This window comes from Pteropus vampyrus, unplaced genomic scaffold (assembly GCF_000151845.1).
Source record: "Pteropus vampyrus isolate Shadow unplaced genomic scaffold, Pvam_2.0 Scaffold152, whole genome shotgun sequence".
NCBI classification, from domain to species: Eukaryota; Metazoa; Chordata; class Mammalia; order Chiroptera; family Pteropodidae; genus Pteropus; species Pteropus vampyrus.
The window spans coordinates 5,008,902-5,034,458 of record NW_011888933.1 but is presented as its reverse complement, the minus strand read 5'-3'; the positions used below and the strand labels follow the sequence as shown (position 1 = coordinate 5,034,458).

The window sequence follows — 25,557 nt, the reverse complement described above, 5'->3', positions numbered from 1 at the left end:
CTGCTCTCAGGAGGAGGAGGAGGGAAATCTGGAGAAGGGACAGGGATTGAACTGGGCTGCCACTTGGGTTTTGCTTTCACAGCAGGAGGGGACTGTGGGGCTACACTGGCTGAGACTGGCTTTAAGGGCTGCGACTCCATGGGGGGAGGGGTGGGAGGCGGGGGGAACTGGCTGGCTATCTGCTTCACTGTGGAGGGCACTGGGGACAGCGGAGAGGGAGGCGGTCTTACACAGAAGCTCTGATGTTTGGGGAAGGTGGGTGGGGGCACTGGACCCGCAGGAGCAGCAGGAGAGGGTGGAACGTGAGAAACGGGAAAAGCTGGCTGCTTTTTTGCTGGGGGAACTGGAGGAGTGGGTGTAGGTGGCACAGCTTGTGTCACAACAGGTGGCACAGTCTTGGTGCTGGTTGGTGGCATTGTCACTAGAGGTTTGGGGGGGGCTTGGGGAGGGAGGGGTGCAGGGACAGGAGGCGGTGGGGGTGTTGGAGGAGCTGCTTGAATAACATGCTGAACATGGTGAATCTTCAGTGGAGGAGGTGGGGGGCTGAACTGTGGAAGGGACTGGGCGCAGGGTGCCGGTTTTAGCTGAGCCATAGCCGAACCGGGAGTCGGGGGTGGGGGTGGGGGAGGGGAACAACTCCATTGGGGGGCACCAGGATCTGAGGCTTTACTGACTGTGAGGTTGAGGACAGAGGCTGCATCACTGAAGATGGTGGAGGCTTAAACAGGGGTCCCGAATGCTGAGAAGCATTCTGCAGCCTGGTTATTGTGCTGTACTTGACAAACATTGTGGCTGCTGAACCCCCAGAAGGTGCAGACTGGCTGGGCAGAGGAGGGGGAGGTGGGGGAGGGGGTGGGGGCGGGGGAGGTAGAGGAGGCGAAGGCTGGGAGGCAGTGTAGGGGTTGACTAGTTTAGGTTGTGGGGCTAAAAGTGGCATAAGTGAAGTGTAGGGTCGATTCATAGACTCCATCCTGACCTAAAGGAGTATGAAAAGGGGAGAGCGGAGAAAACACAACAGCAAAAGTTAGAGGTGAACTTTGACTAGGTAAAACTAAAAAGCAAGGACTTGGAGACATGCATGAAAGGCGCAGTAGTTGGTGATCATGAAGATGGGCAATGTCAGGAAGGTGACAACCTGATTCTGGGCAGCGAGGGCACAGACAAAATTTGTTTACCCAACAATTCTCAAATAGCTAGACTGCCTATAACAATCGAGGCACAATTCTCTGTTGCAAAAGTTTTTGAATGGGAGCCCTCCGTAGTGGGAGGCGGGGTGGAGGCTCTGAGTACTGGACTCCACCCAGATTCTGCAAGGGGAGATGGGATGGCTCGAGGTCACCTTTCAGTCCCTGACTGCACCCACATGAAGCAGATGCCATGGCTGGGCTTAGGAGTGCAGGTGGAGGGCCTCCTGAGGAATGAGGACGCTAGTAAGCTGATACGTGAGATTATGAGAATCAGGCGTGCACAGTCACACAAGAATGAATGAGCTTGACACACACACACACACTCATGTTTGTGTGAGACACTTGCATCCAACATGCACAGAAGTCCAGCAATGCAGGTAAAGAGGGAGCATTCTTTACATTTGTTTTACTGGAAAATATATAAAGAAATGCTTCATAAACATTATAGCAAAAGATCATAATAATATACAGAAAAAGCCAGAAGAAAATGAGAAGAAACTTTGGAAGGCTAGAGTAAAGGAAACGTATCAAGAAATGGGAGCCAGAGTTTGCCCACAGCCTGCTGACAAGCCAATTGGGCACCTCTTGACATTGCCCAAATTTCCACATCTGGTTATTTATTTCATGGAGCTACTCATGCCTGAACGTGGTTCAAGTACTTCTGAAAAGAGCAAAGGAAGGACCCTTGGTTTGATAACTTTCTGTTCGTCTTTTAGGTTCTTTGAACATCCTATGAGGATCCAAGATAAACCATTTGTTTCTCAATTATGAATGACATCTAGTTAGCATGGAGAATGCTGAGGTTAGTGGACTAGAAGGCCTTACAGAGCTGAATTCTGATGCTCATCAGGACACTCATATGTTTCTTTAAAAATTGCACATCAAAATAAAAGCATTAGTCTGCAAGATTTGGTTACAAGAGTCACCCAGGTTAATGTGTTTCCAAAGAACAGGCCCTGACCTTAACTTGACCCTGTCTTGGCTGCTGCAGGGGTGTAGACCTTAGCTGTGCTGGCCTCATTTGGCACCTGAGACTGAGGTAACAGAAGAAACACATAGGGATCAAGACTCAAACACATCATCACTGCTGCATGGCAGGGTTCACACTCTCTGAAACTCGGTGCAATGAAGACTACCCTGCTTAATCACACAGCATTTGGACTTTTATTTTTCTTGGCCTTTCATTTAAAATGTAATGGATAACACCATTAAAATTTAGTATGGTAAAGACTTTTCTTTAGATGTCTGAATTGTGTAATCCTGCTTCTCTACTACATGCATAGAGTTTTTGGCACCAGACAGGGCTGCTCCATCCAAACTGACTAAGTAGAAGAAGGGAGAGAGAATTATTCCTTAAAGTTTCAGCTTCTGATAATGGAGTTAAACAAACTGTCAGTGTTTTGAGAATTTAGGTCATTAGAACCGATTCTCAGATATTTATTTCTACGAGACTCTGACATTGGGTTACTAACACCTCTTCCACCCTCCCAAGGGCCAGTTAATCAACTACATATGAAAATAAAGGAATAAAATTCAGGGAAAGTATCCATTTAATTCTCACTGGTGAATATACTTGCATAAGTGATTCAGACCAAGAGAACAAAAAAATCAAAATGATTATTGGGTAAGAACAAAATGGTCAGGCCAGGTGTGCTGGTGGTTCCTCAGTGCCAGCCTGTGCTCCTTCCAGCCTGCTGAGGGGTGAATGCACACCCTCGCCCACAGAACTTCAGAGGCAATTTGATATGGCGTCTTTCAACTGGACCAAAGAGTCTATTTTTCTAAATAGTCTTGCAATAATTACACTAATCTTTCAGCATCACTGAACGAGCTACTACTATGCAAGGCTCAGGGATCCAAAATTTTAAGAGGATTAACTTGAATTTGCTTTCCACATATACTATAATTTGAGAAAATTCATCAATGTGCAGAGTAATGCCAAAAAGCATAAAAGAAAAGATAAAGGAATGAGTCTGAATAAATTAAATTAATAACGCACGAGGAAATAATCAACCATTAACAGCTTCTCTGGAACAAAATTAGAGTACTGGTACTAAAGGCTGTTGCTCCATCCAAACTGATTAAAGGTGGAAAGGAGCAAACTGTTATTTCTTCAAAATCTGAGCCACTAAAAAGGAGTTAAACTGTCTGGTTTGTTTTTTGTTTTTTGTTTTTAATCTTAGGTCATAAGAGCCCATTCACAAATACATTTTTGAGAAGTCAAAGAAAATACTGAAATAGAGCCAAGAAAGCTTCCTAATAAAGGAATAAAAGAGCAACAAGCTAAACCCACAGAACACCACAGGTTTTCTTATGTTAATTAACACAAGTGTGTTACCTTGCTGGGCTCTTCCAACTGAGTGCCACGTTTCCAGGCTTCGGAGAAGATGGAGCTCACGATGCTTTGGGAACGAGCGTGTCCTGCTGGCTGGGTGTCAGACACACCACTATCAGACTGATTAGAGTGATTTGACTGAGATTCTGTTTAAAACATTTTCAAAAAACAAGATTACATAAGTCAGTAGTATTCTGACAATATGAATATGTATATCCAGAACTAGTTACACGAGACCAAGTGCTACGTAGATCAGCAACAAGTTACTTTTACTCAACTCATTTCACGTAAGCAAGGCCCATGTTTTCCACTATAAAACTTCCCTTATCTCAGGGCTAATAGGAAATCTTGATTCTTTTTAAAAGAGTTCACCATGAAAAACTGATAACTACAATAAAAGGTTCACATAACTTTACTGGTGTCCTGACAGTCTATCTTAGAAGAACTGCCAGCAAATAAGAGAATTAACGAACCATCAACAGAGGAAGGAATTTTTTTTCAATCGTATCTTCATTACATTGAGAATCAATCTTTTAACACACCCCTGCTCCAGACCATCCCAGAGAGTTCTCACTTATGAATTCAGACCTGTACATGATGATTACATCTTTTTCCTCGGCACTGAACAGTACTTAGAATTTTACCCTCAAGTGGGAAGTGTTTCATAGGGATTAAGGTACTGGCACCGCAAGGCAGCAGCTGCACTGTAGCCTGGCTTCTGGAAAGGCATGGAAACAAGTCTTCAAGGGAGCTGGGAATGGCTGAGAATACAGTGTAATTTGATTGACATCCAGGGTGAGGGAACTGCGAAGACTGTTTCACTGGACTCCAAGTCAGGTAAGATAACCATGGGGAGGCACCTAGCCCAAAGCCTGGCATCTGGTGGAGACTCAAATGTTAAAGCAAGTCCCATCCAATCACTCTATGAGAGGTGGATATTAGTAGATTGCCCAAGATACTGTCCCCTCTAACAGTAAAAAAGAAGCACATATACCTATTTACTATAATTTAGAAATTAGTCATAGCTCTGGTTTTTAAGAATCATGCTGACATAACCAGATCTACTATCTGGTCTAATGAGACACACCATCATATAGGTAGTAAACAGTGCTTTAGGCATTTCAAAATACCTGGGATACTGGAAGAACTGGATCCGGATTTAATGCTGGAGCTGGATAAGGAAGTCCAATCATAAGCCGACTCTGTCCTCTTCAAGGCTTCTTGATAGTTCATGTAGAGCTGCTTCCCATACTAAATAGAAGGCAGTAAATGATGACATCTGAACTTTGGAGGGCATGATACAGATGGATGAGGTAGGTAAGGGGGATACATTTCTGTTTACTGATTTGTAGTTTGTATTAAAAATTATCTATAATACTTCAAAAATTCTTTAATACCAGTAAATTATAACTTACTCTTATTTTTCCTCATTTTTACAAAGGCACAAGAAGGTTAACACTTGATTCTGATTGTGTTCATTATCATTATAAAGGTGTTTTTCAGTTATTCCTAAAGCAACTTTGATTTTATAGCTATAATAAATTTTTTCACTTAATAGCTATATTCCTTCAAGTATTACGTATAATCATCTTCAAGATGTTCTTTAGATTTTTTTAAAGACTTGGGTGTTTTTTTTTAGAGCAGTTTCATGTTCACAGTAAAATTGAGAGGAAGGAACAGAGATTTCCCATATACTCCCAGCCCCTAAACATACACAGCCTCCCCTATTATCAACATTCTCCACCAGAGTAGTACATCTGTTAGAATCTATGAACCTACATTAACATATCATATTCAAAGTCCATAGTTTACCTTAGGTTCTGTCTTGGTGTTGTACACTCTATGGGTTTGAACAAATGTTTAATGACAAATTATCTATCATTATAGCATCACACAGAGTATAAATATTTTCACTGCCCTAAAAAATCCTGTGTTCCACTCATTCATTCCTTCCCCGACTCCAAAGCAATCTGACTTTCAAAAAATTTCTTTTGCTTAGGCAAACTGTGCCAGGTAAGAATCATGTAATGTGTGCTCCAAAGCCAAAATAAATCACTTTGATGCTACATAAGCTTTTACCAGCAGTATTATTCCATAGATAGCAACTGTTAAAAGTTATGCCCATCACCAAAGAAAAAAAGACATTTAAAACATTAGGCTTGAGAAAACTAGACACTGACAAAATCATGAACATGAAACCACCAGAATAACTGTCACGACAATCATTAAACACTTCATTATTCTGTCATCAAACCAAAAGGAAACCTACCTTTGCGATCCGGATACCATTAACCCACTGGTGCAGGGTCCTCACATCATCACAACAAAGGTATTTGATGTACTGAGATTTCTTCTGAATCTGTGGGTGCTGCAAGATTAAAGACAAAGTCCAACTAAGTCCCCAGGAGAACTAAAGAAAGAAAAACTCTACTGACACTTAAACATGTCCTGGCAAGTTAGTTATAGGCCATCAGAGTAATGGCCAAATAATCTGTACCTGTTATATGGCCATTAAGTCAAATAAAATGGCCTGTAAGTTCTTTGATAAAATAAGAGAGAAACTTTTGTTAAATTTTAGGTCAAGATATCCAAGTTAAAAATACCTCCTTTTCGTGGGAATTGCCAAATACCCTGTCTACATTTCAAAGAAAAAAGTCCATGAAGGGTAACAAAATCAGAATTCTTAATCTATAAGACCATAAAACGGAAAGATAACATCTGATTGATTTAACTTTGAACCCAATGAACTTGTGAGCTCAGAAGACTCCAAATGAGAGCGTCTTTGGGAAAGCTTCCAGCGCTTCTCAGAACACTGGGCGAGTAGACGAAGCACAGGGCACAACACCTGGGAGGAGAGTGGGTGCTCGCGCCTGCTGCAGTGGTGTCCCTGTTGTGGACAGAGCACTGCTCTGCAGGCCCTTCTACCTGCAGCACATGCCTTCCAGGGCATGAGCAACTCTCCAACTGCTTCATCAGATTTAGTTTTCACAACCCAATGTAGTTTTCAGTTGAGGATCACATAGGAGGTGACCAATTTGACCTTGACTACAAAATACAAATGCTGGCACAGACTTAAGGTATTCTAACTCCACTGGGCCATAACCACTAGTTCTCTGGCAACAAAAACCCTAAATCACACTTGGTTCTGGATATAATGATTATTAATTTCTATTTCTCTTTTTAGTTATTCTGAAAACTAAAAAAAAAAAGGCTATATTTTACTTAAGTATTTAAATTTACATGCAATTTTAAGAGGCTTTAAAATTCTTCTAATCACATTTGTTGTAGAAACACATGAGATCAATCAAATAATCAATTGAGTAAGTTCTCAATGCAGCAAGAATAGCTAGCCACCAATAAGTTATGTATCTGCACTGTAAACATCAACCTTTGTAGTCTACAATGAGAGACTTATTCTTTCTATATATTGCTTTACAGATCCCAGATCCAAAACCACCGTATTATTGTCTGTGTCTATGAATACAAATCATTCTTGACTGATTCCATCCATTTCCCGAGAGCAGTGGGGCATTATCCATGGGTGTTCAAATGTAGCACAGGTCCTGTCTGAAAGTGTGTGTGTGCTTGTGTTCTCTACATGAGGGGAATGTTTATATCAATGTGACAGCAGAGAAAATGAAAGAGAAATGATCCTCTATCTTTCTCTCCACATCTCTCTAACCTAGGAATCCAAATAACACCCTGAAATGTACTATGAAATGATTCCTTGAGTATTTACAGAATACTTGCTAGTTTAAAATTCATTTTAGAACCTCAAAAATTCTTCTTTGCAACCTCCCACATAATAAAGACAGTCCATCTATAGCCTTCATTATGATCATCCAGGATCTGCTCCAATACCTTAGGAAGTTGCCTGTTCCGCTAATATATTGTTATTTTACTAGAAGTGACATTTATTGATCACTTAGTATCAGGCATTATGCTAAATATTTCACACATATTAGCTCATTCCATTCTCACAAAAGCCTAGGAGTAACGTATTATTATCTCCATGATCTGAGAAGAAATTAAGGCACAGAAAAGTTAAGACTGCACTCAAAGTTACTCTCCAAGAGTTGAAACCATGCAATCTCGTTCAGGGACCATGATCTTAATTATATGTCATAGGTGGTGAAATTTTCCAAATTTGCTGCCTCTTTCCTCTTTACCCACAATATTATTCCACCACTTTTAAAATCATACATGAGCTAAGAGCAAAGCATGAAGGAGACATTCTTTGCTAAAAACCAGAAGCTTAACATTTAAATTCTTAAAGACTCTCAAGAGAATATAGAATAACACTGCCCCCAAAACAAATGAATAGCTAGCTATTCAGAAAGAAGTTATTTCATTTTTAAAATGATTTGGAAAGACGGCATTCTCTAAAAAAAGGTAAAGTTTTGAAAATTAAATAAAAACATTTAAGAATACAATAATTCTGGATTACTATTATGCTATCAGTTTATTTTTGTTTATGTCGAAAATTAGATTGAGACAGATAATTCCTAAAACTCTGTAACTAAAAGGGATGCTCTTAAATCACAGTCCAAGTGCCAAAAGAAAACTACTAAATGCATTCTACCCATTTATTACTTTGGAAACACATATAAGCTTGAAAATTCATTCCCTCAGCTAACATGCAAGAAGTTAAAAACCAGAACTATGTAACACTCCACCCACTCTAACACTTTCGATCTTTCTAAACTTTAAAAAAAAAAAAAAAAGCCCTACAAAAACCTTAGGACAAAAATATGCTTAACCTAAAAATTTTGATAGCTGCAAAAGGGATTAAAATAATAGTGTAAGAAATAACAAGTGTTGGTGAAGATGTAGAGAAAAGGAAACTTTTATGCACTGTTGGTGGGACCATAAACTGGTACAGCCACTATGGAAAACAGTATGGAGATTCCTCAAAAACTTTAGAAGTACCATACGATCCAGCAATCCCTCTCCTATCTATTCAAAGAACATGCAAATACTAATTTGAAAAGATATATGTACTCTTATGTTCACTGCAGCATTAATTTACAATAGCCAAGATATATAAACCACCTAAGTGCCTATCAACAGATGAATGGATGAAGACTGTGGTACACAGACACACATACAGGAATATTACTCAGACATAAAAAGATGAAATATTGCTATTTGCACAACACAGATACATCTTGAGGGTATTATGTTAAATGAAATGTCAGAAAAGAATAAAAACCATCTGATTTCACTTATATGTGGACTATAAAAAAACAACAAAGGAACAAATAAAACAAAAACAAACTCATACAGACAACAGACTGGTCAAATATATGATGATGGATGGCACCTAGACTTTTGGTGGTAAGAATACTATAAAGTATACAGATATTGAATTATAATGTTATACACCTGAAACTTATATAATGTTATTAACCAATATTACTTCAATTTAAAAAAAGTGGTTTTAAGCTTCCAAATCCCACCACTTTTTTGGGTACCTTTTCCCCCTGTGATGTTCTCATGTACACTTTAAAAATAACTTTGTATATCTTTTCCCCTGTTAAAAAATAAAAATGTCAGTGGTCATAATTAATTTTGGCTGTAACAGACATTGTTGACTGCCTTGCCCACAGCTATCTTCTCCCCACCTCTTTTCTGACACAGCCCAATTTTGTTTAGATGTCTACTCTTCACCTCAAAGTGTGAATTCTGACTAACTTAAGCCGAAAGAGTTCTTTGCCAGTGATGAATTTAAGGGTGTGCATGTACTCCGGGCCAATGACCCTCAAGGGGAAAGTTGTTAGTAGCTGCTGGAAAATATTTCCTTTTTTTAAAAAAGACAAATACAGGGAGGAATAGTGCCTCTTCTGATGGATTTTCTGGGTCACCATGTGATGCCTAGAACTGCAGCAGCCATCTGTGACAGTGAGGTAAGTCAACCTGAGAATACCTGATATGCAGAAGATGGAACAAAGAAAAATGGAAAAAATTGGGGTTCCCACTGACAACCCGAGCCATTGAAATTACCTCTTCATGTTATAAGACCCCCCAAAAAACATTTATTTAATGAATTATGTCTATTGATATTTACCTTATAAAAAATTAAAACAAAAATAAAATATAAGAATATACAAAAATACACATTCTACTATCCAAGAAGGCAAAGATATCACGTCATGTAACCTCTTTGAAAACACCATAATACATTTATGAGAGAGTGAGAGTGTAAAAAGCAAATAACATCTTGCATTATTAGAAGAAGAATGATATCATGAACCCCTTGACAGGGTCTCAGGGACTCCAAGGGGACCATGGACCTCATTTTGAAAACTGATGGATCAAGCTACTTAGTATTAGTTATCAAGGGGTTACTAAGATGGAGCCAATGAGAAAAACTTTACCATCTCCATAATTACTCTGAATTTTTAAATGTCATCTTTATCAATGCTCCAACAGTCCAATAGATCACTAAAAATTCACTAAAAATGTAAGTTATCAAAGTACACATATAATTGGTGGGAGAAAAGCTCAAAAGTTGAATAAAGGAGGAAAAATTTTCACTAAAAATAGCTCAGACAGGTCATAATACATGCATAGATTATAAGGACTACATTTCGGGGGGTGGGGGGAGAAGAGAGACAAAAGTTATTTCTGGAACAGATAAGAGCTGGTCCACTTTGCCCTTGGGCACACTGCCCTCTAATGGTTCTGCGAGTAAGTACAGGAAAAAACCTAAAACACAAAATACTTAAGTTCCCACATGAGGCTCTGATCTAAGTTTTCTTAAAATAAGCCTGCTATTAAGTGAAAATCTCAAATTTATAATCTAATATATTTTATATGTTATGACTTGAAGTTTATAATCCAGTATCCATTTCTTAGAAGCATCAATCTAGTAAGGGCTCCTTAGCTCAGGATCAGCTGTGGTATAGCACATACTTCTTTTCCTTACTATCCTCACCATTCCTTTAAAAACCTATAGAAAAAAAGCAAAAACTGTATATTCAATGGAGATCCAAACTATTCTAAAATGTCCAATAACTCGTTCTATGTCTAACATCAATTGAAATTCCTAAAAAGAGAGACACATTTACCTTTAGCACCAAACAATAGTCTGTAGGTGCTTTGTATTTGTTTCGATAGTCTTGTCCATAATATACATTGACATGATCCAGCTGAAGAAAGCACACCAGATCGCGAGAGACCTAAGATAAAAAAAACCCAAAGACTGAATTAATAATAATGTGTAAAAGAACAAATATCATACCTGGTAAGTTTCTAGGTCATAATCAAAACTTTACCAAGTAGAAGATAGCGCTATTTTGTAAAAGACAGTGAGATTTTCTAGAAATGTTTCTTCTTTAATCCATGATGCAACAAAAAAGGCAGTCCATTTAACTTACTATCTTGTCATTCACAGTGAGCACTAACCTTCTTGGAAAAGGCTGGCGTTTTAAAGAGACTTTAAATATATAATACAGTATAATAGATCTCTTTAGAAAGGACAAGAAAATATGTAGTTCGGTGTCTGTAAACACATATCTACAAGTACTGTGATTCTCAAGTTGGAGTTTCCTTACCGGTTAAATAGCAGTATCAATATATACCTCTCAGAATGGAGGTAAAGACTGGAAGAGGTGACACTGTAAGGAACCTAAAACAGTGCTGGCCCTCAGTAGTACAGAAGTAGCAGTTACCAACGGGACCCTCAGCAGAAGCATATTACCCAAGTGAAACATCTAAATCCCAGAAAGCTATTCTTCCCCAAACAACGACAAGCAAAAACCACTCTGGCAGAAGTTCCCAAAATAGTAAATAAAAGTATGGTTTCAAACTTGGCAAGAGAATCGAGATGGGCCCAACTGATGACCAGGGAGTGAATATTTTCAAGCTTTCTCTTCTTTAAAATAGATCGATAAACAAAGCAATATTCTGTGTGTCCTACACAAGTTAAAACACATCAGAGCCTGAATTCTCACTACAAATTAAATACTCACTACAAATTAGAATACTCACTACGAATTAAAATAATTAGCATAACAAGGAAGCTCACAGGCCAGCAGAAGGAACACACCTTTGCTTTTCCTTTAGGGACATAGTAGATACCAGATGCTCGCAAGAGAAAATAACGCTTTTTCCAGGACTTCTTGCCATCATCTTTCAACCAAAGGACTCCTTCAATTTCTGGTACAGTTACAGAACTTCCACAAAAACATTCCTAAAATAAGATGATTTGGAAAGACATATGATCTTTGAATTCTAAGAACAAAATTGTGTTTGCCTTTGTGACACTGCATGACACTAATACAGCAAAATGGCTGTGTATTAAAACCACGCTGCTTATTTTACACCTCAATTATAACTTTCTATTCTAAATATAATATGAATTTATTTTGGAACTACTATGGCAATCCCTATGAACTTTTATCTAACACTGCTTTGAAGAAATGAAGTTGAAATATCACCTGAGCTGCGTATAACAGTACTTAAATGTATTTGTAAACAGTATAGTTATATTAAATTTAATAAAAGTGTCAGAGCTAACATAAGCATTGGCCTTTTTCTCCAAATAACACATTTAGATTAGCTGTCAAGCTAATATTTTTTTAAAGCAACATGCTAAGTAATGATTAAACTTTCACAATATAAAAACTGGATCAATTCATATGACTCTAAAACAAAGAGGGCATTTATTTTTGAAATATTTAATACTAGGTGGAAAGGAACCAAAACTTTAAACTCAAAATTTTGAATTGTCTATACTTAGATAAAAATTTAATTTAAAAATAAAAAGCAATCATGTATTTTGTAAAATAGAAATCCCAACTAAACATTAAAATTTTGAGCCTAAATTAATTTCTCTCTTCTCAAAGTACAATAAAACTAGGAATTCTAAAGAGGATTTTTCTTAATTATAACAAGTATCACTATGAAAAGCTGAGTGCTGATCTTCATTTTCCTAATTGCCTTGTTGTTAAGAGTTTATTCAGGTTTTCTTTGATGTTCTCTAAAATCAAAAAAGCCAGAGTCAAAAATTCAATTATATTTGAATTTGTTTTTTTACTCTTCAAAATAAAGAGATACACCTATTTTTAAAAATTATCATTATGATTTTTAAAATGGAGTTATTTAAGGCTAAGGCTTGAAATATTTGGTAAACAGCTAATATAGTCAAATATCTCTCTGGGTATGCAGATGAAATACAATCACATCCTTTATTGACCAGGCTTTTCTCTTACTCGTCAGCCCCTAAAAGCTCAATTCCTTTTAGTACACCAGTAAATTTCTTGGCAAAATAATAGTTTTTAAAAGGTTCTTCAGTGGCCTTACATTCACATAGCTGAATTCTCTCCATTAGGCTATGGAAGAATATAGGCTCCTTTAATTACAAATGCAATTATAAATACACAGCATTTGACATAATTCAAAAAAGGTACTTAATCTTTTATTATAATGTGCAAGAAAAAAAGAAGCATGGGGGAGTAAAGAGTCATACCTCTAACAGCACTTCTTTGTTTCTATCTGCCATCTCAGCTGTTTCCTTTTTCCCCAGAAGATAATTCTGGAAAATGAATAAATGAAGGTTAAAGAATAAATGCATTCTATAATTCCTTGGCACAGGTACATATATTATTTCTTCTAGAGACATAGCAACTTTGTGTCAATTTCTGTGCAGAGCGAGAGGATACACTTTGAAAAGCAACTTGTGCATGGGCATTAATAAAATGCCTAACACTGGTCTCTTTATCCATTTATCTTGAATTATTCCATAAACTACCCTCCCCAAATCCAGAGGTGATATGACATGCAAGAGCTGGCAAACATGTCTTGGTATATCTAACGAAAGCTACACTTACAGGACCTAAAAGCTTTACAAATTATTAAGTACAACAAATGAGGCAAATTTCCTTAAAATATGCTGAGCTTAACTGATCTAGATGTAGAAAATTTAATCTACGTTCTGGCTTTTAAAGAAGTCTCAAATTCTGTGTGTTTATCATAATTTTATTTGCTTGACTCAACTAAAATCTGAATTATAATTATTAGCCTTATGAAAAATTTTTTCACAATCACCCATAAAAAGATCTGCTGATGTTCCCAAACGTGTATTCTTTATTAAAAATATCCAGTAAAGATGTGTCATGATTAAGCTGCCTGAAGGATAACTATTCAAATACCTTTAAGACTGCTACTATTTTTCTTCAGTACTACTTTTTATAGTGGGGTGGTTTTCTCTCACCTACTGATTTTTATAAAATATTTAGGTAATAGGAAGTATTAACTCAAACCTTATTTTGGAATAAGCAAAGATGCCAAATAAATCAAAGTAACATATTAGAATGTGGAACCATTTATAATCAAGGTTACTGGGATTTAATAATTTTTGAAAAATCAAAATAAACTGTTTACTGGATAAATGGTTAAAGTAGAGAGACTTAAATATGTAAGTACTTTGATGGATGAGAAACTCATTGAATAGATAGCTGGGTTCAACACAGCTCTGGATTAAGAGAGAGCAGAAACCTGGTAATTCCCTGGAGTTACCTCTGTTTCTACAAGGGCTCACCCCATCTGGCTCTGTGGGCTGCTAACCCCTTTGAGGCCTGACACCTGGGCCCCTGCGGACCTTCCACCTCAGTAGTAGTGAATGCTCCCATGGGGTTTTACAGCCACAATGTTCCAACGAGGTTGTTGCCAGTCTTTTAACTCTATTAACTTAGCAGTAATAGAATAATATAGCATTTGAAAACCCTGACCTCTATAAATTATTGAGTCTCACCTGTGGGTTTTTGAAAAGTGCATATTTTTCTATACGCTCCATAAATATAAGCTTGTTTTGACTATCTCTTGTCCAATTAAGGAGATTTTCAACCAAGTTTTCATGGTCTTCAAAGATTCTCTCTGTCCCAAAATATCAGTATTGTTAGCATTTATCAGAATTGCATCAAAGACATAAAACTTGACAAAATAATTCACAGCAGAACCATAGAATTTTACTGACACTATGGCCTGGGCCCTTAGAGGTTATCTGGTTTTCCTTCTATTTTCAAATAAGGAAACATGCCCTAATGGTGTTAAGTGAGATCATCAAGGCCACATAGCTGCTCCATGGAAGAACAGGACTAGAATGTAGGTCTGATTTCTAGGTCTTCTTCATCCTTTTCCCACCCCATCCTTTAAAAAAAAAAAATTTTAGTTGTATTTCATAAATCATGATATTTCCTACTATTCAAATAGTTCTTGTAATTTTTAAAATGTCCAAGATGATTTCTCCTTTGACTCATGGGTTTTAATTTTAAATATAGACATATTTTCTAATTTATAAATTAGGAATCAAAGAACATGTCCTATATAATGAACCTATGTTCAGAGAACATATTCTAGATATTGGTTTTTTGAAATTTCTTGAGAGTTGCTTATAACTTCATGCTCAAATTAATTTTTGGAAATATTTCATTTCTGCTTGAAAAGAATGTACATTTTCCTATTATTAATGTTCTAAATATATTTCCTAGATCAAACAAATTATTTTTCAAATCTATATCCTTTTTTTCTGCTTGATTATACTGGCCACTGAAAATGTTCTACTATGAAGGCTGACTTGTAAATTTCTCCAGGTAGTTCTGTCAACTTTTGCTTTATACACTTCAATGCTATTAGATAAAATTTAGAATGATAATATCTTCCTGGTGAAGATGTGTGTAATCTTTTTATCTCTAGTATCACATTTTGCTTGAAGTCTTTTTTGTCTGCCATTAACAAAGTTAATACTTTCAACCTTTTCCTGTCTTTAGGTAATAGGTCTTTTGTAAATAACAAACAGCTGCATTTTGTTTACTTGTCCTTTCTAATAATCTTTGTTGTTTAATTGAATAATTTACTTTTATCATAATTTGTTTCCACCATCTTATTCTGGGCTCTTAGAAGTTCTTTGTTTTCTTTTCTTTTATTCATTCAACACATACTGAATGGCTGGCCACACACTATATTTGAAGTACTGTGCTATATATGATTAAATAATAGTTACTTAAGACGCCATAGTCAGTTATACAAAAAGTAACAAAAATATTACATTTATGGGTCTTTAACTTGTGGCCATGGAAGTATTTCAAAACTAGTATTCAAACATTTTCTGTGTATCGTGATACTACTACATCTATGAATTCTCAAAGAACATTTATAGATGAGTATTATTAGAATACAGTTTTATACATGTTAATGAAGGTCCAAAAATTTATGGTTTAATTTTGGGAGTTTGTACAGGTGTTCTGAGAGAAACGGTTAAATAATTAAATTTTTATTTCTCTAGAAACTGCTGTGAAATATTTAAAGATATAAATAGTAAGAGCAATACTTATTTTAAATAAAATAACAAGTTGAAATTGATTATTGATTCAATAAAGCCCAATAAAGTAATTATTACAAGATTTCTATAATCACACAACTAATATTACAAAATGAAAACTTTATTTAAAAGAGTCAATGATGGTACAAAAAATGAGAAATTTTTAAAATTAGAAAACACCATACCAAACTACAATGTAGGAAACTAAGACTTAGTATACCTAACTAAAAATAAGAAAGATGTGCTTTGTTTCCCCTAAAAGTCAAATGCTGGTATAAAGACTTCAATACAAATGTGAATAAACATAATTGTCTTTAGTAAATGTACTGATCTATTTGAAGGGAAAAAAAGTATTGTTGCCTTAAAAAAAAAACAACTTTCTTTTAGATATGAGAAAATTTGAAGTGAACTGGAAATGATCTCATATTCAAAGAAATCTCAAAATACTTGAAAAAAAAATAATGTAAAAAGCCAAGATTATATTACAAAAACAAAAAGATGTCTCGAACTTTTAACAACATGAAAACTGTTGGAATTACATAGAAATTAAAAAGTAATTAAAGCAATGATATTACTAACCCATTTGTAACTCAGAGATGGTTTCCACCAGCGACCAGTCTAAACTATAACCACAGTGGGATTTGTCCATCAGGTTATCCAGCACTTGTCTCACTGTCTGCCTCTCATCCACCATCATTGTTTTAGAACTATCATCAGACATGTGGACTCTAATCACCAGCTGTAATAGGTAAAAAGGAAATTAAATACAAACCAAAAAAAAATAAGCATTCTAGAAATTTCTTCCAATATTAATTAATGTTCTCAGCTAAACATAAAACAAAAAATAACTTTAGTATGCAGGAAAAATACTTTAAAATTATGTATCAAATAATCTACCTAAACAAATTTTAAAGCCTTCTTAAAATTATAACAGGTAAGATTATAATAATACTATTTGTTTCGCTCTTTTAGAATAATTTAAAACCAGTTACTTCTTTTATAATGCATTTTATCCACAAAAAATAAATGTGAAAATTAGGATAAAATACCTCTCTACCTCTCCATATCTTAGAGATACATTATATAAAAAAGGCAATTCTTTATAAATCTGTAAAACTGATAAAAATCCCAGAGAAGGAAAAAGCCCAAATATCACCTTTTTCACTTGTGCCTCTTTAATTTTCTCTAGGGCAACTCTGATCTTCTCAGCTTTCAATTTTGCTGCTTGTTCTTCCTGTGAACACAAAGCGCTTCAGATAAACTAATGCTACAATAATGAGAATTTTTTATGTCTTCTTATCCTTAAGGATAAAATGTTGCTAGCACTGAATGTCAGTAAGAATATAAACTCACATACATATATAGAGAACATTTAAAAAATAACCCTGTTCATAAAGTGAGAGCCAACATAATATAAAGGAACATTTTTTAAGATGTGGACTTGAAGATCTCTTATAATAAGACTAGATTCCATATTCTAGAGAAAAAGAAATCTGTGATATAGTAAATTAATGAGATTGATTCTGTCAATCTGAAGCAGATGAATTTCAGGTTGTGGGGTAGGGGAAACATTAGTGTATACTGGGCTATCTGTAGGCCTGCCAGCTTGTTACACCTGCACAGTCCCTGACTCTGAATTTATACTCCCTCCAAAGCAGGGGCAATCTTCTGCATATTAATGTTGTGTTCTGTTACGCTGAACATGTACCATCATAAAAATAGCAAAATCAAAAACAAAACAAACCCAGTATCAATTTCTTTGCAACCGTATAATAAATCTTTAATAAAAAATGTAGGTTCGTCTTCATTAATATACCAATATGAATAGAGAAGGCTACATTATATTCTAGGTTTTACTCTACTTTGGAAAATCATACAATATAATCAGTGTCTCATCAGTAAACTCAAATGTGTTTCTATTAACTCATTGATAAATTTTTTTTAATGTCAAATATAATTTTCCAAATTTTAATTTCTAGTAAATTCTACTTTATAAAATTTAAACGAGTCATAATAAAATTATCAAGAACTAAAACTATACTTAAACTATTTGTCTATTTTTTCCTAAAATAACATACAGTTTTATAATACCGGTACTTACTTGTACTTTCCAGCAATAGGTCATAGTACACTGTAGCATTAAATTCCAGTTGAAAAAAACTCATTTAAGTAAACCTCTGCTTAAAAAGGATTACTTCCTAATTCTAAACTTCTGAATTCTCTGGAAAATATCTAAGAAAAATATAAACTGTCATCTTACATATTCCTTTAATATAAGACTTAAATAAAAAAAGAGAAAAAAAACTAATTATATCAGCCAAACTTTATCTGCTCTGGGTTGTGATTAAAAACCACAATCCATGTATTCTTTTTCATTAAAAACCTAAAGCTTTCAGGGCAAAAAAACAAAAGCAAAAATTCAATTTATTAAATAGATTTATTCACTGTTCTCCTAAATTCTGTTGGCTTTCTTGTTTCTGAACTGCTTCTCTATTTCATAGTCTAGGCTATCTCCCCCCTCATTTCAAGCTTAGTATTCACTACTCTGTGGAACACAGAAGAAAACAGTAGTTAGGGAAGATAGTGGGCTTGTTTGTCAGAAATCTGATCCTTTTGAATGAAAGGAGCCAGTGAATTAACATAATAACCAAGGTCTGGAAATAAGATCTGTAAACCCAATTAGACAGAGAACAAAGAACTTTATTTTAACAATGGAGAAGGGTAAGATAAGACTTGATTCTTAGACTATTATAGATATATTCATTTGATTAAAAGATAAAATCATCCGATCTCCTTTTATGCAAATTAACAGAATTATAAAATATATCGACTATATATTTTAACATAAGATTTTTTTCTTTTTAAGGTAGGTTTAAAATGAGAAAACTAAGCTACTATTAATTTAAATCTCAAAGTCTAATGAGGAAAAACTGATATGTAGAACCAATACTTTGTATGTTTGAAATATAAACATGAACTTCTAAAAAGCCAAATTCTTTTATATTATAATTAATCTGCACAAGTTAAAATAGAAGATGTCCTGAAAGCCATGAAACATTATTAGGCTAAAAAATATATATATTCAAAAGAATGAGAAGACAAGCCATAGACTAGAAAAAAAAATATTTGTAAAATATTTATCAGACATATCTGATAAAAGACTATTATCCAAAATATACAAAGAACTCTTAAAACTCAACAAGAAAATGAACAAACCCAATTTAAAAATGGGCAAAAAAGCTGAACAGACAACTCATCGAAGATACACAAATATCAAATAAGACTATGGAAAAATGCTCAATATCATATGTCATTAGAGAACCGCAAATTAAAACAATGAGATTATCACTACACATGTATTAGAATGGATAGAATCCAAAACACAGAAAACACCTTATGCTGAAGATGTGCAGCAATAGGAACGCTCATTCATTGCTGGTAGTAATGCAAAATGGTACAGGCACTTTGGAACAGTTTGGTAGTTTCTTATAAAACTAAACATTCTCTTATGATATGATCCCAGCAATCATGCTCCTTATCTACCCAAATGAGCTGAAAACCTACCTCCTCCCAAAAACCTGCACGTAGATGTTTACGGCAACTTTATTTATAATATGCCAAAACTTGTAAGCCACCAAGATATCCTTCAGCAGGTGAATGGATAAAATTGTACTGCATATAGAGAATGAACTACTATTCAGTGCTAAAAGGAAAGAATATTGTGCATTACAGGAAAGATCAATAAATCTTTGCTGATATATTTAGATTACATACTTAGGAGGCATCTGATAGTTTATTTTAAAAGGCAATGAAAATCTATGTTTAATGTCTGTACACCAAGTTTAATATAAAGAACAAAGCTTTATTCACCTCGTTTTTTTTCTTTTTGTTAAAGATGACAAACTCTGAACTTAAGTCTTCTGTCCCTTATCTTTTGACTAGCCCTTTCTTCACGCTGTTTGTCCCACAATCATCCTAAATATACGTAAAAGATATCTCATGCCTAACAACTTAACTTTCTCTCTTACCCCTTCTTTTAAAAGAGCAAGAGACAACCTATTTTCTACAGAAATACTCCTGTACGGCTATCAATAACTATCAAATGCCAAGCCTCCTCAAATTTACATAAAGGACAAAAACTCGGTGAAGATCTTATGATTCAATGAAAGCCAATGCTGTCGTTACAAAGTGTTAGGACATTCTCTTCAGTGTAAAACTCAGTATACTTAGAGAAAGAGTTACAGTTGCTAAGAGATGGCTAGGGAATTCCTTCAACTAAGATATTATTACGGCTTTGTGGGTTCAGAACAAATCTGATTGAAACTGAGGGGCTAAAGAGTAGTTAGCAATTTCTTTGGAATCTAGCTTATTTCACAGATTACGACAATAAAAAAGTTATGTAAATTAAAGGAATTCAAAGAAGACTTGGAGTGATAAACAATTTAATACCCATGAAATGGTCTATTCTATAAAACTGCTCAGAGCCAAATAGTAACATCATGTTTACTTCCCTTGAAGAAATCATAAAATTGATACTCTCGCTGAGAAGAGAACATTAACCAAACACCTTAAAATTTGTTACACACTAATTGGCAAGTTACACATACTGTTTTATTTAATTCTCAATAATGCAAGGCCAATATTATTATTCCATCCATTGTCCTGATTAAGGCCCAGAAAAACTAGTCTAAGATTATACAAGTAGTTACCAAGTAATTAACTACTTGCTCTTTCCACTACAATGTCACAGTCCCTTTTGTCCTAAGGGTTATTAACACAAATTCTTAGGATAGCAGCAAATAAAAACTTCTTGTCAAAAATAAGACTTTCAGTAATATAACAACATTTTTATAACTTCTCTGAAGCAAAGAAAATGGTGGTCAACATTACAGCAGTTCTTGAAAACTTGATGGCCACTAAAGGACCATTCTTTTATTTGGCAGCTGTTCACTGAAACTGCAGGCTTGGGCTTGAGTGCAAGGTACACAGAGTTTCTGCTCTCATTGAGCTTACATTAATAAGAAAGACAAAACAATAAAAAATAGATATGTGATAAGTCAATTAGTGGTAAGTCCTATGAGGGAAAAAAAAAAATAAAGCAGGGTAAAGGAGTAAGGACTGACAAATATGCATTATTAGATCAGAAGGTCACATTTCTGCTCAAATTTCTTGTTGTATGTAAGCAGGGCAGTATCTAGGAGGTAGCTAGAGTCAGCTATTGGCTATATACACCAGTAATGCCACCACTTGGGTGATGGAAGAAGAAATGATCTAAGCAGAGATGGCTCTGACACTACAGCTGGTGTCACTGTCTCTTGGGCACAGATTAGTTACTGACTGCATTTATCCAAAACTAGAAAAGCACAACTTTCCTTGTGGAACAAACTTTGTTTTGTTCACTGCCATATTGGGCTGTAAATAACTGTCTGGCACATAGTAGGTATTCTGTGAATATTTGTTGAATGGATGAGTTATTCTCTTCAATAGTTTCCCACCGCATTTAGAAAAAAATACAAACTCCTTAGCATGCCTTGAATGATTTGGTTCCTGCCTATGCCTCCAAACCCAAATCAAGATATTCATGTTTTCATTCAGCTATTGTGGCTCTAGTAACATAGTCTTTCTTCAGCTTCTCAAACATACCAAGCCCTTTTCTCCCTGGGCCCATATATATGGAACATTTCCCTTCACTCTTAAAGTGGGTTCTTTACAGGTGAAGAGATCTAGAAGTACAAATTTTAGTTACAAAATAGTCACAGCATAGGGCATACAGTCAATAATACTGTAATAAATATGTATAGTGCCAGGTGGGTACCAGAATAACTGGGGGTAATCACTTCGTAAATTATATAAATGTCTAATCACTATGCTGTACAATTGTAACTAATATAAAATAATACTAAATGTCAACTTTAATTGGAAAAAAAATATGGTTTCTTTTCATCCTTCAAGCTTTAGAATGTCACCTCTTAGAAAGGCCTTGTCTGATCTTACCACTGAAAGAAAATGTAGCCCTAATCCTCTCCCCAGTATTGTTTTGTTTCCTTCATAGCACTTAACATGATTTAGAATTTGTCTACATGCTTGCTTGTTAATGTTTTCTCAACCTATCTTCATAAGTAAACTGTGAGTCCCTGAAGGCGGGGGAATATGTCCATTTTATACAATGTTATATCCCAACACCTAGCACAGTACACAATTGAACAAATATCTGTTGAATAAATAAACAATGGAAATGGTAAAATGTTATACTTAATCTGTGAGCAATATACAAAATGCACTCGAGGAGGGACAGGCGAGAATAAAGAGACAAGTGTAGTGGCTCTGGTAAGAGATAAGAACCTGTTTTAGGGTGGTGGCAATAGGAATGAAATGGGTAGGGGAACTCAATAAATCCTGCAGATTATGACATGCTTCTTTAGAGCTTAGAGATAGTTAAGTGAAAAAGAAAGGCACCAAGAATGGTAGAAGGCTCAAACCTAGGCACCTGGGAGAATGGCAGCATTCTGAACAGAAATACAAATACCAAAAGAAAATGGATATAAATTGTGAGGTCTCAGGGAGAATGTGAGTAAGGAAGCTAAACACCTGCAGTATTGGGGGTGCTGGTAAATGCTGTTAATCTATGAAAAGCCTGAGCAATATGGAAATGCGTTGCTCTCAGGCAAAGAGATCTGATCTAGAACACAGATGCTAGTTGAAGCTATGAGTGTGACTTTCAGGTAGAGAAAGAGTAAACAGAGAAGGAAGAGCAGAGGATAAGGCAAGAACTTTGCTATGGTTATAAGTACATGTCTATTATCTGCTTAGAATTCTAATTTTCCCTGATCTTTAAGCTGCTTCTTCTACACCATTCTTACATCTACTTTAAAGAGAGAAACTCAAGCAAGGGAAAGGGTTTCACTGCTGACTCTTGGGTCTTCTCTTTGAGCTGTTCTTCACAGAGATTTTAATTTTAGCTTTATCATCTTCTTTCACAAGTTTATAAGGTTACTATAATTACTATGTATAGTCTTCAGAAACTGTCTATAACCAAGTCTGACATTCTTGAATTTAATACTATTTAAATAAGATAGTGAAATAAACACTTGAAAAGAGATAGAAAGCTATTCAATAGATTCCTTATTCTGTTACCCTTAGTTAATGATGACAATGGCCGAAAGACTTTAAATTGATGTAAAATTCCAGCCCAATAAAAATCTAGCTGGACTGATTCAAACCATTTAAAAGAAGAGGTCTGAGAAATTAAAATTGCAACCTTCTCTTCCAATTTGATTAAGCTACTGTAAAGTAAGATTCTGTTTATATAAATAAATGTTTTAATGGCAATGTTGATAATATAAATAAGAATTAGAAAACAAGGTTTGCAAAAAAAAAAAAAAAAAAAACCTCACGGAATGGATAACCATTAGTAGTAAAAGTTAAAACTAAAGCAATGATTTTTAGATTTTTAAAGTAAAATACAATGTTAAACTAGAAAAAGTGCAACATACTTGGGAAGACTGTCCAGTATTTATAAAAGTTAAAAGCTAGTGAAAAAATACTGAAAATATTTTTTTCTCTCAGTATTTTCTGATAGTCATTAAGATCAGTAAATAATTACCTTCGGTATGAGAAAAAATACCTCTACTAAGGACAAAAGTGCTGAAATAAGAAAGCATATTCTGATAAATCTGACAGCACAATCAAAAACAAATTATATTCTACCTTCAAGGCAATAAATATTTACATACAGGTGGAAAGAAGAAGTATCACCTTGGTCAGCAAATGAGAAGGTTTTCCTGCAATGTTTCTCAGAAGAAGGGAGGTTTCCCTGTCCAGATAGGAGTGCTTGTGCAGAAAGAGAGAAAACAAAAAAAGGCAAAAGAAGTCAGTGGAGGTTTTATGTGTAAAACATAAAGTAGACAAAGCAAGAATGATTCTCTATTATTAATCTCATATTTTTCCCTAAACTCACTGAAATGTGTCCAAAATAAAATAAAAAAAAAAAAAGAAAAAGAAAGAAAGAAAAAGAGGGGTAGGCACACAACCCATCTATGTCAGTTAAGTATGTTGTAGCCGACTCCTGCTGATCTCTCATTTTGAGAAAATGGATCATACACTGCAAAGATCAGAGCCAGTTTGTTTTCCAGGGCAGTGTTTATGAGTACTAGGCACACAGCACAAATAAATAGGTGTCGAAGACCAATGACTAAACATTTTCCTTCCTCTTGTAAAGCCTACACAAGACCTACATAGCTTTATTAAATAGTAGAGTCTTATGAAAACAGAATAAGATTGTATCATTTTTTAAACTTCTGTGTTTCTGATCAATTTGATGATAGCCACACCAAGAGGAAAAATGTCCATATTTTGCCTAATGGATAGCACCTATTTTCAGTAAAATGTTATTAATTCATTCATCATATCAGAATACTAATAGAATTACATTACATAGTAAAGAACTTTGCATGGCAAATGAATGATATGAACAAAATACCAAGAAGTGTTGCTTCCTTAAATTGGTTAAATAAATTCAAGCAATTATATTTTCATAAAACTGACTGTGAATAACAAAGCCCCTTAATAACCTTTTCTTCCTTAATAACTTTATAGCAACACATTGTAAGTTTATACAATTTGTATTTAAACTCCTGTAATATAAATTATAGCTGTTTTGATATACATGTAATTCATAGTTGCCTATCCCTAAATAATACTGAATAAGTTATTTAATTTTTAATGTTCTGTAGTTACTATCCGCCATTTAAAACAATACATGGCACAACTGAATGCAATTATAGAAAATATTCTACAATGTTATAGTTTATAAATCTAACTTTACATAAAGTTATTCTTGAGAAACAAATTCTTTTAATTTATGTAAGTAAATACTAGAGCAGTACCCACTCTCATAAAGTTCACTGTCACAAATAAAATACTACAAGATTAGAAATCGTTACAGAAAATACTATTAATTTAACATTTACTCATATCTGTACTATGTTGAGTTAGGTTTGCTATATGTTATTTCATTGCCTATATGTTTAGTTTTGTTTTAATTCCAGATGATCCTTACAAGCATACCTACCCCTTTCAACTCCTAAAAAAACAAAAACAAAAACAAAGAAAGAAACCTAAGGTTAAAAAAATTGGACATATTCATCGAGAACAGCACTAACATGGTCAAACAATAATAAGAACAGAGACAATTATCTCAAGGTCATCATTTACCTATATGGTATAATTCTTCTGAAGGGAAAGATTAGTTGGCTCATCCATAAAGACTCTAGGAAAGCAGAAATTTCTGAAAATTCAATTAATTTGAGGTTAACAATCAGATAAGATGAGGGAGAACATTGGGAATGACATTTAAAAAGAGCAATTATAACTTTTATTGCTCTTATTCCCATTCAATTTTGTTATTTGCATGTAATGGGAAAAAATGTATTCTTGCACGATTATGTAAAACACATAGAAAATGTCTTGAAAAACTACTCCTATTTATCTTACTTATAAAGGTTACTAAGAAAAAGATCCCCAAAATGAGAATATCTATACTTAGATAATTATATTTCAAATTTAAAAAATCTGCTTCAGGTTACCAAAAACTATTATTTAACAAATGTAACTCCAGACCTTAAATTTAAGTTTCAACTTAAAAAAAATCTTAAACAAGATTTACTTAATCAGTTCTCACACTCAAATCGCCTCAAGACTTCACTAAAAAAAAA

The 25,557-nt window shown here is 34.8% G+C and overlaps 2 protein-coding genes across 3 annotated transcripts in view; one reads left to right on the top strand and one right to left on the bottom strand.

The window, feature by feature from the left end:
* ABI2 (abl interactor 2) overlaps positions 1-3,438 on the top strand; it is a 95,925-nt gene extending 92,487 nt beyond the window's left edge. Inside the window, exon 11 of one of the 2 annotated variants that reach the window (XM_023536246.1) lies at positions 3,371-3,438. In XM_023536246.1, coding sequence (XP_023392014.1) covers positions 3,371-3,423 — 53 coding nt within the window. In that variant the 3' untranslated portion in view covers positions 3,424-3,438. Of the gene's footprint in view, positions 1-1,903; positions 1,939-3,370 lie in introns of those variants that run through there. The other variant, XM_023536247.1, reaches the window with a different exon arrangement.
* The window catches only part of RAPH1 (Ras association (RalGDS/AF-6) and pleckstrin homology domains 1), a 50,678-nt gene that overhangs the window by 6,617 nt on the left and 18,504 nt on the right, over positions 1-25,557 (bottom strand). The window contains 11 exon segments of the mRNA XM_011369693.2: positions 1-631; positions 634-976; positions 3,526-3,668; positions 4,653-4,773; positions 5,792-5,890; positions 10,593-10,703; positions 11,573-11,716; positions 12,995-13,060; positions 14,279-14,400; positions 16,424-16,583; positions 17,001-17,078. Coding sequence (XP_011367995.1) covers positions 1-631; positions 634-976; positions 3,526-3,668; positions 4,653-4,773; positions 5,792-5,890; positions 10,593-10,703; positions 11,573-11,716; positions 12,995-13,060; positions 14,279-14,400; positions 16,424-16,583; positions 17,001-17,078 — 2,018 coding nt within the window.